Below are 14,495 nucleotides of genomic sequence, written 5' to 3' on the forward strand. Positions count from 1 at the left end.
CTCAATGTCAGCAGGTGATTGAGTCGTAGTTTGATTAAGGGACGTCCTTTCATCAGCATCTGCCTGTGGATTCTCAGGCTGATGAAGGAGCTTTAGTTCAAGGCAATTTTCCTTCTGAATAAAAACAAATTCACTAAAGTTAAAACAAATGTTCAGGATTGATGATTCAGTTGTTTACTGAATGTAAAGACTTCATTCTGAAGTAAAACAGCAAAAGAATATGACTCTTAAAGGGATACTTCAGGATTTAGCATTAAGCTTTGTATTAGTAGAAAACCTGTAGTATTTTCGAATTACCATGCTTTCCACCCTCATATCCCCCTGAGACAAGAGATTTATGTATTTTTTGTCTGGAAAAAATCCTCTGATGACGCAAAAATCGTCATTTTGCGTCATCAGAGGATTTTCTGGCCAGAGGCTAAAGACTACAGCCAGTAGTAGGGGCTGTCCCGCATGTCCTCAACCCGCCCATAGGAGGTGGGATCTCACTCACAGAATGTACACACAGTGTCAGCCGTCTTTCTTTGGAAGCTAAGCTAACAGGCTCTTGTTCTGTGGAGAAAGCTGAATAATAGGAGAAAGCTGAGTAAGTAGGGGTTACCATCCTCCTTTTCCCGGACTTGTCCGGCGGGCGAGATCGTTCAAAATGTCCGGGATTCAGCTTTTGCATTCTGCGGTCGCCATTCACTGTTTACATGCACACCTTTTGTTTCAATCTAACTGAATTCATTCCGATTGGTGAGTCTGAATGTAGTGTTTACATGAACGCTAAACAAGTAATTGGTTGATGTGCGTTTTACCATTGCTAAGAAAATTCCCGCTCCTCCGTGAGAGATGCAAGACCCGGTGCGTCTCAGTAATGACGCCACCGGCCTCGCGCCGTTCTCCCGCGGCCGTCAGCCTCGTCCTGCTCGCCACAGTAAACATAATGAATGGCGACTGTAGAACGCAAAAGCCGAATCCCAGACATTTTGTGCGATCTCTAAATCCCTGGCAAACTCATCACGTAGGCTAGCCTAATAGCCTTGTTGTTCAACTGCGCTCTCTTACCGGTAGGCGTGGCCTTCTAGGGCAGCGAAGCAAGTGCATACTGGGAGTTGTTGTCTTTCATCCACATAAGCCAAAAATACATTTTCTGGCTTTTCTCAGTCTAGAAAGCTCCAAATTAAAAAATTTCTTCACATTTCTTCTACTTAAATGACCTATTTTAAATACACATTCATCTTCCCAGAGGTGAAGTATCCCTTTAAATAAGTCAGTTATTATTGTATCTATGTAATAATTTCTGAATGAAACACGCAAAGAAAAATGAAACCGGAGCTGGTTGCAACAAAGCCCTTAGGTTAAGAAAACTCTTGGTTATAAGGTTAATGGAACGCTTAGTTAAACATGCAAGAAAAAAAAAAGAAAAAAAACTGGTGTATGAAAAATGGTACAAAAGCACAATCAATGCATGCAAAAGCCATGGATATTGCGCAGTTAGCTTAAATTTGGCATATCAAACTATTTTTGGCTGAAAAAGATTTTATGTACACAATGTATCCTGATAGGGTGAAGTCAGAGAGTACATTAATTGATTCAGAACAAATATAAATGCAATTTAATGGAAATTAAAGCAGCAGGGTTTTTAGCAGCCTTCTACTAGACCTACATGTTTGCTCCTTTATCTGTTTCTGGTTTAAGTGGCACACACACATTTGTTCAGTGAAGTTCAAAAGAGACTCACTTGAGAAGCAGTTTGCCTTCATACAGTCGTGTTCGATAGTCACTAAATGATCACTTAACATTTGCCACGAAACGACTTGCTTGCATGATCATTTTTTTTTATTAGAAATTAGTAATTTTATATTGTATAAAACTGAATAGGGGAAATGGTCTTAGGCACAACCGAAATACATCTAAATTTATGAAACCGTCTATGAAACGGGGGTATCTGCAGCTCGGAGTAATGTACGTGCGGAAATAATTTAACAATCAATTATTATTTTGTCAGTAAGACAAGCATTATTTTTTTCAGTGATAACTACAAAGAAAAAAAAAGATAAAATTCAGATACGAACAATTTTGAGGGTGATACAGATACAGATGTTGTCTCCGCTGCACACCCTTAGTGCATACACTCAGAAAACAATGTGTTAGGATTTTAGGTCATTTGTGTCTTTTAGGACTTTGTGCTTGGTGTCTTTAGTAATCTCCATTAGTCAAATATTGTAGTACAGCCATACAACTGTGGTGAGTTAAACATGTTTAAAAGTAAGCAGTCGGTTATATTCTGTTTATGGGAGACGCTTCAGAGATGCTGACGGCCATAGTTTATTGGAGAGGTCAAAACTATCGCAACCGCTTCCCTATTGTCGTGTTTTGCCAGAAACTATTGTGAAATGCTTAATATACAAACTTAGGTAAAGAAATTACTTGCCTCAGGGAAAATTTGCCCTTAAGAGTTTTCATGCATACACTGAACACACCACAGTCAAACCAGAATTTATTCAGACACCTTGCTTTCCTAACTTGCATAAATGACCTTAAGTGTCCTTTCCCACTAGTCAAAAAAAGAAATAAAAAAAAGAATACTTTTTCTATATATATACATATATATATATATGAAGAGTTCAGATGCAAAAACCTCTAAATGCCATCTGAAATCTTCTTCTAGAATGATAATTTTTATCAAGCTCATTTATTTAAGTTCACTAATTTCACGTAAATGGCAATTAATAGGTAATTTTCAGTGCCATTTAAGTGAAATTACTGAACTTAAATAAATGAGCTTGATAAAAAATTATATATATATATATATATATAAATTATGTATGGTGTCTGAATACTTTTTGGATTGACTGTACTCACAGATCAGAGCTCACAGTATCTCACCTGATCACAATCATTGCGCTGTGTCCCGTTTCCTGTTTGATCTAAAACAACAAACTCTTAGTTTGGTCAATTCGAATAAAAATACATAATTTTACATATTTTTTAAGATTTTTTTTGCACATTAAATCTCTTACTTATATTTTGAACAAGCAACTGTATGTAATAGGCTACTTGCCTTTTTGTTTTGGTCTGTAGAGACAGTAAATCACAGCAGCAGCAGCAGCAGCCACAAACAGAACAACAGCAGCAATTATTCCTATTCTAGCAGCAGCACGTATTCCTCCTACAGCAGCAGAAGACGGACCTGAATCTGGAGGAGCTAAAGACAGACACACATTATTACTAGAGATCACCCAATAATCAACTCTACCAATACTTCTGACTGACATTTACAACTTTCTACTTTCAGTATAAAGTTGTATGATACTGTATAAGTATATTGTATGATTTATTTGATAAATGGCGGCATCTGGTGGGTTTTTGAACAACTGTAGCTAAATCAGCAGTTCACATGAAAACTGAACTCTTTATTATTAACAAACAATAGACTTCAAAATTGTAAAATTCACAATGTGACAAAACTCAATGTGACAATTGTCTTTTGCTTTGATTTGCATAATGTAATAGAGATTTTTCAAACTTTATTCTAAAACTACTGAAGTGAAAAGGCACTGAATGACTAAAATATTCTTACCAGTGACAGAAACACTGAAGCTCTTAATGATGCTGAATCTGCTGTTGTTGATCTGTAGTTTATATTCTCCAGAGTCTTCAGTTGTGGTGTTTGTGATGATCAGAGATCCAGTCTGATGATCCAGCTTCAGTCTGTCTCTGAATCTCTCTTTACACTGAACATCTGTACAGATCTTACTCTGATCTCCAGTCATTTCAGCGATGAGAGTGTCATTATAATACCATCTCGTCACATCATTTGGTTTTCCTCTTAAACCAGGATCTAAAGTGACAGATTCTCCCTCCTTTCTCTTCACTTCTCGTTCAGCAGCAGAAACACCTGAAACACAAACCAACAGATGCTGAGAATCTTTTTGGGGGGGAAAGAAACACAACATGAGAGAACTGTGCAACAAAACCTGCTTTGACTTTCAGTTTGAAAAGCAGCATTTATCCACATTCTGTGATTGTGAATACATTTAAAGTTGAGTCACCTTTATTTATATCTACGCAATACAACATTTTACATCATAACCTCTAATTTTTTGGAGATGTGAACAGAGGCTGCTCATCACTGAAAACACTAAAAGCACTCATACATTCAGGGCCGCGGGAAGTGGGGGTGCTGGGGGTGCTGCAGCACCCCCTGTTTTCACAGAATTGTAAATGCAACGCATATGTTTGTTCATTAAAATGTATACATTTTTAGCATTTAGTCATTTATTTGTATTAAACACTTTAAGTGGGCTATTTAAAAATTGTTATTTATATGTTAAATTATCTTTTTAAAACATAAGCGCAGAGTGTTAATATTGTGTGTGTGTGTGTGTGTGTGTGTGTCGAAAGAATTTGTCCGCAGCTGCTCAAAAAAAAAAAAAAAACGTCAAAAACCCCACTGTCAGTGTTTTGTAAGGAAAAGGCAAATATGTAAAATATAGCAGGAGACATTTTAATTGTTTACTAATAAAACAGTTATTTTTTATGTCAGTGTCGGCTAGACAGATGAAGTTGACGACTCGCGATCTTCGCAGCGCCAGAGAGAAATGCACATTTCATACGAATTACATAAGCAGCGCAGTCTGTTTTCTTTCGTTTTGAATTGTTCTGCTTAAAAGTAGACATTTCAAGCTATCTATATGTCTCAGGTCTGTGAGGCAATAGGCTACCTTATAGGCCTACGCTGAGTTTCATTATGAGACGAGCTCCAGGTTCGCCAGCGCCTCCGTATCCTGATTATTTATTTTCTAATAGCCTATATTTAGGCTACTTCTTATTAAATCCAGACAATTTGTTGATGAAACATCGATTAAAATTAAGATACAATTAATACAAAACGAAATTAAATTTAAAGACAGGCTTTGTGCTTTCAGTTTGAGGTCTCTGTGAAAGTTTTAAAACATTATTTTAGTGCCGCTTTAGAGCGCTCACGTCCGTAACGGAGAACTGTCTGTAACATTTTTTTATTTATTTTTTGTGAAATAAATTTCTAAAAAAATGCGACTTAGTCCAGTGCGATTTAGGCTATAGATGTTTTTTTCTTCCCCGTGGCGCATTTTGTGACTGATATGCGACTCCGGAGCAATAAAATAAAAGGGACTCCGGAATAAAAGCAGAATCAATAAAGTCAAAAATGTGATGTGCAGTCAGGTTTGAGTGTGTGCGCGTTTTTTGAGGAGTTTTATAGTCTTGATATTGTTTCTTATTCAAAAGTGGTGACGCCCCTATTCCCCCCCCCCCCCCCCCCCCCAAAAAAAAAATCAGCACCCCCAACCTAAAACCTCTTCCCGCGGCCCTGCATACATTTGATCAATAAGTGGAAATTGGTTATTTTTGTGTTTTTCTGAGCAATTTTGTTCTTCTGGGTTAAAAAAGCAAAGTGGAAGCAACATGACGTTGGAATGAAGCGTGCCTTCGGTGTGTGTGACTGGCTGCTGATTCTACGTCAGCTGGTCCTGAGCGACTTAGCGATGCATTTATTCATGAGAAAGAGCTCGATCAATCCGATCCCTGTGCTGCATTACGCATGAGATCGCATTACAGCGGAGAATTCAAACAAACGGTTTCTGCGGCCGCGCTGCGATGAGTTCAACAACGCTTCTAACGGGGATAATGTAGTTCATATACGGACAAGAGAAAGCGTGTTTCAAGGTTTATGGGCATATTTCATACACTCTAGTGCTCTAAACATGAACCAGCACTGCATATGCGCACGTCGTCTTCAAATGAAATATGTGCAAGTAAGGACACTGATACATCCGTTCGTCTGATCATGAACGCGATGACACGATGGATTATTCTGACACACAGAAAACAATAATATAGACCGACAATTCTGAATATAAATGTATGAATATACGGTTATACGGTTCATGACACTAAGATTAGCTAGAGTAGTGTTTACAGCGCCTCATGAAGTCTCCGTGGCTGATACTCGTTGGTTATGGTAAGAGCCTTTACATTTTTTGACACATGCTCTAAGTGGTAGACCAATCACAACACACTGGGGCCAGCTGACCAATCAGAGCAGACTACGCTTTTTAGAAGGTGGGTTTAAATGAAACCGAAACTACAACTGAGCGTTCAGAGAGAGGGTGAAAACAGGTGTTGTTATGAGAAAAATACAGGTGTAGAGTTTCTACAGGTAAACAGCAAAATTACCTCTGAATGTCAATGCAAAATAATTCAATAAACTCATTTATGATGTGATTTAAATGTACAAGACTTGCTTTTAAACATGATGACTCACCAGTGACAGACACATTGAAGATAATTTCAGTGTCGCTGCTGCCACTGCTGATCCTCAGTTGAAAAACTCCAGAGTCTGTGTTTGTGGTGTTTGTGATGGTCAGAGATCCAGTCTGATGATCCAGCTTCAGTCTGTCTCTGAATCTCTCAGTGCCTTCATTACACTGAATATCTGTACAGGTTTTACTCTGATCTCCATTTATTTGAGCGATGCGAGTGTCATTAAAATACCACCCGATTTTGTCTTGTTGGTTTGTTTGAACACCAGTGTTTAGAGTGACTGAATCTCCCTCCATCACTGACACTGGCACTTCATCTGTATCAACACCAGACGCTCCTGAAGAAGAAATGAACAGTTCATTATGAGCTGAATAACATTATACAACAGGAAAGTGCTGTGAAAATGTTTATCTACAGAACAAAGACTGTGAGTAAAGCAATTCATCTGGATTCATAAATGTAACATGCAAACAAACAGCAGAAGAACATAATTGATTTACACACTCACTCAGACAAACATGCATGCAGCACACATCTGATATTTCCCCCCCCTACCTATCTGTGCATTCACATCACCAAGTGTTTTTTTTTGTTTTTTTTTGAAACATGGATACATAGTAAAGTTACTGATGATGAACTATTAATTATCTTGAGAAGCACAATTAATTGATTATTTTGGGTGATTTTAATAGTAATTGGTTGGATCATTCCTCTGTTAATGCTAGAAATTTATTTGGTAGTTTAAATCTTACTCTGTTAATCAACAAGCCTACCAGAGTTGACTATCTTGCTTCATCTTTGCTTGTTAATCCTGAAATCCTGAAAGGATAATCACATTTGATGTCAGATTGTTTAAGTGATCAGGGATACATATTTAGGAGGAGAACCTGGAGTTTTAATTTTCCAGACACAATATAAGACTGAGACAGTGTAAATATATGTAGATGTAGATGATTTTATCCAAGACCTAATTGATATAAATTGGGATAGATTTCAGTTAATTCCCTTTGTTGAGGATGCATTTATTTTATTTTATTTGTTTTATTCTGAGTTTATAAATGTAATTAATAAACATGCTCATAAAAAGACTGTTAGAGTCAAAGGCAGACATTTACCTTGGATCAGTTCTAATCTAATCTTATCAAACAACTTAAGCCAAGGGATAAAGCATGGACCAAATACGGTTATTCAGGGATCCCACTGATTGGGAAAACTATATATATTTGAGGAATTTATGCAAGTTAGAAACATGGAATACAAAAGCTATTTATTATAAAGATTGTTTCTCTTAGGATTTTCACAACCCTAAACAGTTTAGGAATCAGTTGAGCAATCTTTTGAATAACCCAATAAAAGCTTGATAAAAATATTACATTTAATAATGCAAGTATTTCTGATCATTTACTCATTTCTCAAGCTTTTAATCAGCATTTTTCTTCTATCTGTGGTCCTCGGTGCTCTGATTTCTATAGATAATTTCTATCTATCTGATTTCTATAGGTCTTTTAATTCCACTATATCAAATGGTTCATTTTCCTTTAAAGGTCCCATTGCATGGATTATTTTATTATTTTAGAATGTTTCCTGGGGTGCCCTTATAATGTTAGTATGATTTTTAGATAAAAAGTTGTTATAATTTAGAAATAAAAGGCATTTTTCCTAGCCTGATTTTAGCCTCTGATTTGAACGCTCTGTTTGAAGGAGCGTGTCTGCTGTGAGACTTCAGTGTAAACGCCCACTGCTGTGATTGGCTTTGAGACTTCAGTGTAACTGCCCACTGCTGTGGTTGGCTGTGAGACTTCAGTGTAAACGCCCACTGCTGTGATTGGCTGACATGCTTGCATATTAAATATCTAGCATTACATGTGGAACTCTCTCGAATACTTTTACTATTACAGCTATTATACGTTTTTACTATTACAGCTATCGAGATTAACGAATTGTGAGAAGTTTAAGTATTTAGATATATTCCCATCACATAAAAGGTTGCAGTGATGAGCATTGAGCAGATGACAGTCTGTTGATCGCGTGAATGAAGATTGTATCATTGCAACGCAGTTTCTGCACTCTCACTAATGATTTCGGCAATGCAAACATGAGGTAAGTACAGTAAGAGCTTTGTTGTGCAGCGTAACAGTGTCATTGATTTCATAACGAGTTTTGGCAAGTGTCCAGATAAACTAACGCTGTGTGATTGACAGCTTGGGTGATTGGAAAGGGATTGTTCTTTGATCGCTTCCTGTATATAGTTTAAGTAAGATTATTTTCATCCTACTAAGAGAAACGATGTGAAGTTGATATTTTAGTCACTGGCTTGATTTACTGATGCATAAACAGTATTGAACAACTTTGAGAGAAAGATTATCTGTCTGAACTTGAACAATTACACATCATAAATTCACATAACCCACTGGTTCTTCAGAGGCTCGGATGAAGGAACTAAAAAAAATACTTTTGTGTTCATTTGTACATCCAAACACTGAGGAACTGCCATGATTCGCTCGTTTGCAAGCCATGATGTCTCTCGAGGAAAAAATATCGCGCTCGCGCAGCTCATTTTCTCATGGGCGGGACAAATTCTCTTTGCAGGCAAAGAAGAGAAAGGGGAGGTAACCTTTCCCCTTATGACGACATAAGGGGAAGATTTCTTGATTCGCCGGTCTGAGCTTTCATTTTCTCAAAAATACACAGGGCTTGGTTAACACCCATCAAAACGTCTAGCCACTGGGGGACCATAGGCAGGATAGGGAAACTCATATTAAGGTTAAAAAACCTCATAAAGTGAAATGTTCATGCAATGGGACCTTTAAGAAGATTATGCCTGTCAATGTCTACTATGCTATTTGTGATCTAAAAACAAATAATGGTGCTGGTCCTGATGGTTTGGTAGCTACATTTGTTAAACTTGCTGCTGATGTATTAGTGTATTTTATTTGTAGATTCATTTAATTTGTCATTTTCCACTTGTTCTGTTCCCTTTATATGGAAATGTGTGAGAGTTATTCCTTTGTTCAAAGATGGAGACTCATCCGATGTGAATAATTAACATCCAATTTCTATTATTTGTTCTATTGCAAAAAATATGTAAACTTATTTTTAATCAGTTATCACTATTTTAATTCATTAAATATTCTATAGTCTCGAATGTGCGAAAGAGCGCTCACTTTACAATCTCTAAAAACATCTCATCTCAGATTATAGCGATCTCACAACAGTCCAATAAAAGCATTAAAGTTGTCAACACACACTGGCTGAAGAACCTTGCTAATCCACCTTATTCCTGACGACCTTACTTAAACCTTCCGGTTTGGGGAACTTCCATTCAAAAAGGCTGAAACTAATTTCAAATCATATGTCTGCCCTACAAATAAAGCTAATCTGTCAGTTTGACTGGATGAGCGGTCAATTTTCCTTCATGATTTATTTTCAGACATCATGAAAATAACGTTATACTTGGTATTCTAATGTGACGTTATAACAAGAATATCTATGGCAAGAGCTCTTTTCACTCGCTGCTTTCTTTTCCTCGTGATTATTTTCTTTTTTCCCTTTGCAATCCGCTGTAAAAGTATGAAAAAGGACAACATATACTGCACAGTTGTGGTCTGTTCTCCCGAATTTAATTTACGATATATTCCATTAATAATTCACTGGAATGCACGAAAAATCTCTCGTTACGTCTTTCCAGGTTTGTTTTCACAGGTAAATGCAATTTATAATCTGTCAAAATGACGGAAATCACTTTGAAATAGTATCACGTAATGCTGAAGTTAATGAACATTTTTGATTAAGGCAACACAAGTTACATAATACAGATATATATTACTACATATTACGCGCTTTTGGGGTTATTTGGTCTGTTGAAAGTACCTTGTTGATGCTTTTACACTTTTAAATTTCCTTTTAATGTTCGATGGATGAAGGGTGAGTAGATTAATGTCACTTTTTTAACGTATTGCATTCATAGAGCGAGCCTTTTCACTGATGGTTTACAGCTTAACGGAAGTTACACCCATAATTCGCACAAAGTGTCATGGGGCGTAGGAATAAGGTGGATAGACTATAGAACATAATTAACATTAAAATGTAGTGTCTAATGTTAAAATGTAAGTTTTTTAATGTAACATTCTTCCATTAAATACTCTAGTCAGTTTATTCTAGTCAAGAATAATTTATGCAGTTTTGAATTATTTATTTGAAAGAATTAAAAGAGCAGTTTCATGTTGTATAGTTCAACTGGTTGAGGTTGATATGGGATTTAAAGTAATTAGTAATAAGTAATGCAATACTTTTCAGAGAGAGTAATTAGTACAGTAGTCTAATTAGTCTAATTACACTTTACCAGATGTAATTGGTAGCTAGTATTTACTTTTTGTAGAGTAATTTACCCAACACTGATCAGAACAAGACTTGAGCAGCAGGTTTCACAGTGTCACGTTTTTTATTTTGTATCTCTTATACCTTTCAGATACGATGTTATAATGGTTTAATTTGTCTCCACGGTAATAACTTTATGTCCTGAGGTGACAACAAAATACAGTAAAAAAAAAAAAAAAAAAAACTGAACTGTGTCTTTAGGTATGTGTTGTGCTCTTCCAGGTTCAGGAAGCTGTGCTCTGTAAAATGTGTTGTGCACAAGCTAACTTTTGGGTCGTACTGCTCAGGAACAGTGTTAGAAATATTAACAAAGGGTTTCTAATTACCAGAAGGCCAAACAAAGGTGGTTTTGCTTTTGCATCCCAAAAGATGTCTTTGCGACATCCAAGGCACGGAAAATGAGTAACACATTCTACGGAGCCCCTAATTTACTAAAGTCTTGTCTTCTTTTAGTTGCGTATGCCCTTGGGTGGGCAGTATGCTAATATTTCACATTGAGAATTAGACGTTTGAGGAAATAATATCTGGACTTCGATCAAGGCGTTTTAAGCAGGTCTGGATCTGCACTCTCTGTTAGATAGAATAAATGACTTTGTGGGAGATGGGAATACTAAGAGCTTTGTAACAAGACTTGCTTTTAAACATAATGACTCACCAGTAACAGAAACACTGAAGGTCTTGTCACTGTCGCTGCTGCCGCTGCTGATCTGTAGTTGATAAACTCCAGAGTCTGTGTTTCTGGTGTTCATGATGGTCAGAGATCCAGTCTGATGATCCAGATTCAGTCTGTCTCTGAATCTCTCAGTACCTTCATTACACTGAACATCTGTACAGATCTTACTCTGATCTCCACTGATTTGAGCGATACGAGTGCCATTATAATACCATCTAACTCTGTCTTGTTGGTTTGTTTGAACACCAGAGTTTAGAGTGACTGAATCTCCCTCCATCACTGACACTCTGTCTGTATCAACACCAGAAAAACCTGAAGAAGAAATCAACAGTTTATTATGAGCTGAACAACATTATACTACAGGAAAGTGCAGTGAAAATGTTTTTCTACAGATCAAAGATTGTAGATAGAGAAATTTGTCTGGATTCATAATGTAACATGTAAAGAAACAGCAGAAGAACATTGATTTACACATTCACTCATCAGACGAGTCTCATGGATGATCTTGAACAACTTCATGAACATCATACAAACCACATCCTGATTCATACAGTTGCCAATACATTGACATAATTCACAATGCTAATTTTAACAAAGAGGGATCATTAAAATGGCATGTTATTTTCTATTTGGTACTGTTCTGAAAAAAGCAATTTCACATAACAAATTTTGGCAAACAAGACAAAATAACTTAATATACACAAAAGAACCAGTTCAAAAGTTCTACTTTCGTTCATCGTCACATATGAAGATTTTTGGACTCCAGTGGTATAACCTCAATTTTATGAAATGACACAAATGCTTTGTTTGCAAAAACAAAAATAAAAGCATAATTTACTATTTACCACTTAAATATTAGTCCAACGCACGTTCACGAGAGCATCATGATTAGTGTAGTGTTGACACAAGGGCAGACATTGCGTGAATGCACCTCTGAGATTAAAATTTTGTAAATAAAGAGGTAAATTATGTTGTTGTTGTTTTTTTTTTATACAAACAAAGCACTCGCGTCAAACCACTGGAGTCACTGGATTACTTTAATGATGTCTTTACTATATTTCTGGGGCTTGAAAGTGGTAGTTGCATAGACTGTCAATGGAGGGACTGAAAGCTCTCAGATTTCATCAAAAATATCTTAATTTGTGTTCCGAAGATTAACAAAAGTCTTACAGATTTAGAATGAGATGAGGGTGAGTAATTAATGATGATCAATGACTGTTTGTTTTTAGTTGATCATTAGGCCCTTTGACACAAGCATTAAAATTCTCAGTTTCCCAGCATCTTCTGCATATTAAACCCATTACAGCAGTGACTGTAAGATTTTGAGATCTTTTCACACTGAGGTAGAATGAAGGACTCATAGGCAACTAAAAAGGTAAAAACATTTACTGATGCTCAAGAGAAACATTAAGAGAATTTCTGAATTGGATGATCAGGGTAAATGTTCTTATTTTGTCTAAACAAGTAAATATATCATTTATCTTTGCATTGTGATTCCTTATTGAGCATCAGTGAATTTTTTCATGTTTTGTAATAGTTTGATTCCCTCAAATCCTACCAGTGTGAAAATATGGATCTCAACATTATAGTTAGTTACAATATGATCCCCCTTATTTTGTCATATTTATTAACATCATACATATTATAAAAAGAGGTTATGAGCTTATGCTTTGCCACCCTCCCCTTCCCTATCTCATTTTTGTTATATATATATGTTTTTATATTGTGATACTTTCCACCAAATCAAGATACAATGGTGTGTTTCTACCAAACGTTGTTTTAGTCATGCTGTTTTAATCTCCCACATAAATAACATGTTTCAATCACGCCTGACAAGACTGATAGGCCACTATGACGTCGTTCTTTTTATCGTGGACAAGAAGCGACTGTGACAAATATTTCTATTATGATCAGGGTAAAACACACAAAGCAAAATACAATCGATAAATGCATTTCTGTCGTATTTAATATTAGAGCTGATACAAAACATAAATACGTCACTTTTGCTTTTGAACGAGGTAGATGCTGCAACATAGCCTAGGCTACTGCTTAAATGTAACAATGGTCACGTAAAACACACTGCAAAATACAAATGATAAATATTTTTCTGTCGAATATAAAGCAAAAAGAAAACTTTTGGTTACTTTCGTTTTCACCGTCGGCAAGAAACGAGACATATAAACCTAAATGTCTTACCATGGACGATTAAACCCCAGAGCAATACGAGCAACCGAACTGCGGGAACCTTCATCTTCATAATTTTCCCCAAACAATCAATGCAGGAATCGTTTCGACGTCGAATTCGACGTCGGCTGCAGGAATGGAGGAGCCTGAAGGCTGATTTTAACCTGTTGTCGAGGAAGTAGTGATATTACGTTTTTTTTCTTCTTTTTTTTTTTTTTTGATAGATAATAATAATAATTCAAGATAATAATTGCATGGGTAATATTTATAGCCTAAATGAGTTTAAGCGAGATTTATTTGATTGTGTTTGTGATATAAAAATGTATGAACTGCCAGAGTCACGTGATTTCATTGAACGAGGCTTCATTACGTCATAACTGTTTCGATACTCTTGGAAATTTCAATGTTTCACCGCTGGGGGCGATGATCTCTGTCAACCCATGAATCACTGAACAAGTGTCTGTGGGTTTTACCTGATCTCTGATCAGTTTTATACATTTGTAGACGTTTTAATTAGACATTAGTATAATTAAAATTAATATGGTAGTTTATAGTCTCTATTGCCTGTTTAGCTGAGCCATTCATAGAACAAACTAAACAAACCCTGCAATAAATAAAAGAACATATAGACACTTGATAATCTTATTAGATGATTAGATCATTGCATTTGAAAAATTTACTTTCAGTCAAATAATTGCAATAGATTTGTAAAAGGTGTTTTTATGCATTTAAAATGGGTTTTGTTGCATTTACACTGTTCTGTCCACTAGGGGTCATTGTGGAGACGGGTGTCGTGTCGGAGCGTTCCAAAGTATCCAGTTTCAGTGTTCCAAGAAGCCTCGATCTGCCCACCACTAGGTGCGACATTTTGACAGATATATAAACCCATTAAAACCAGCCAATTTCCAGTTTTAGAATAATATTATTGCCCCTCCTGCCTATTATGACCAAATAATTGATTTACACACAT

General features: G+C 36.3%; 2 protein-coding genes and 1 long non-coding RNA gene across 4 annotated transcripts in view; 2 read left to right on the plus strand and 1 right to left on the minus strand.

Annotated features, from left to right (window-relative positions):
* The window catches only part of LOC309475963 (uncharacterized protein), a 195,660-nt gene that overhangs the window by 71,032 nt on the left and 110,133 nt on the right, over positions 1 to 14,495 (minus strand). The window contains exons 6-9 of the mRNA XM_082138990.1: positions 11,324 to 11,653; positions 6,293 to 6,628; positions 3,569 to 3,886; positions 3,179 to 3,193 (exon numbers count right to left, since the gene is read on the minus strand). Coding sequence (XP_081995116.1) covers positions 3,179 to 3,193; positions 3,569 to 3,886; positions 6,293 to 6,628; positions 11,324 to 11,653 — 999 coding nt within the window. The remainder of the gene's footprint in view (positions 1 to 3,178; positions 3,194 to 3,568; positions 3,887 to 6,292; positions 6,629 to 11,323; positions 11,654 to 14,495) is intronic.
* Positions 1 to 14,495, plus strand: part of LOC309476165 (uncharacterized protein) — a 69,724-nt gene that overhangs the window by 16,602 nt on the left and 38,627 nt on the right. The gene's annotated exons all lie outside the window — the stretch shown is intronic.
* The window catches only part of LOC309476403, a 31,061-nt gene continuing 23,425 nt past the window's right edge, over positions 6,860 to 14,495 (plus strand). Inside the window, exon 1 of the long non-coding RNA XR_014198111.1 lies at positions 6,860 to 11,011. This is a non-coding gene — a long non-coding RNA (uncharacterized lncRNA). The remainder of the gene's footprint in view (positions 11,012 to 14,495) is intronic.

The sequence above is a fragment of the Leuciscus leuciscus genome (genome assembly GCF_965113295.1).
Source record: "Leuciscus leuciscus genome assembly, chromosome: 15".
Classification (NCBI taxonomy): domain Eukaryota; kingdom Metazoa; phylum Chordata; class Actinopteri; order Cypriniformes; family Leuciscidae; genus Leuciscus; species Leuciscus leuciscus.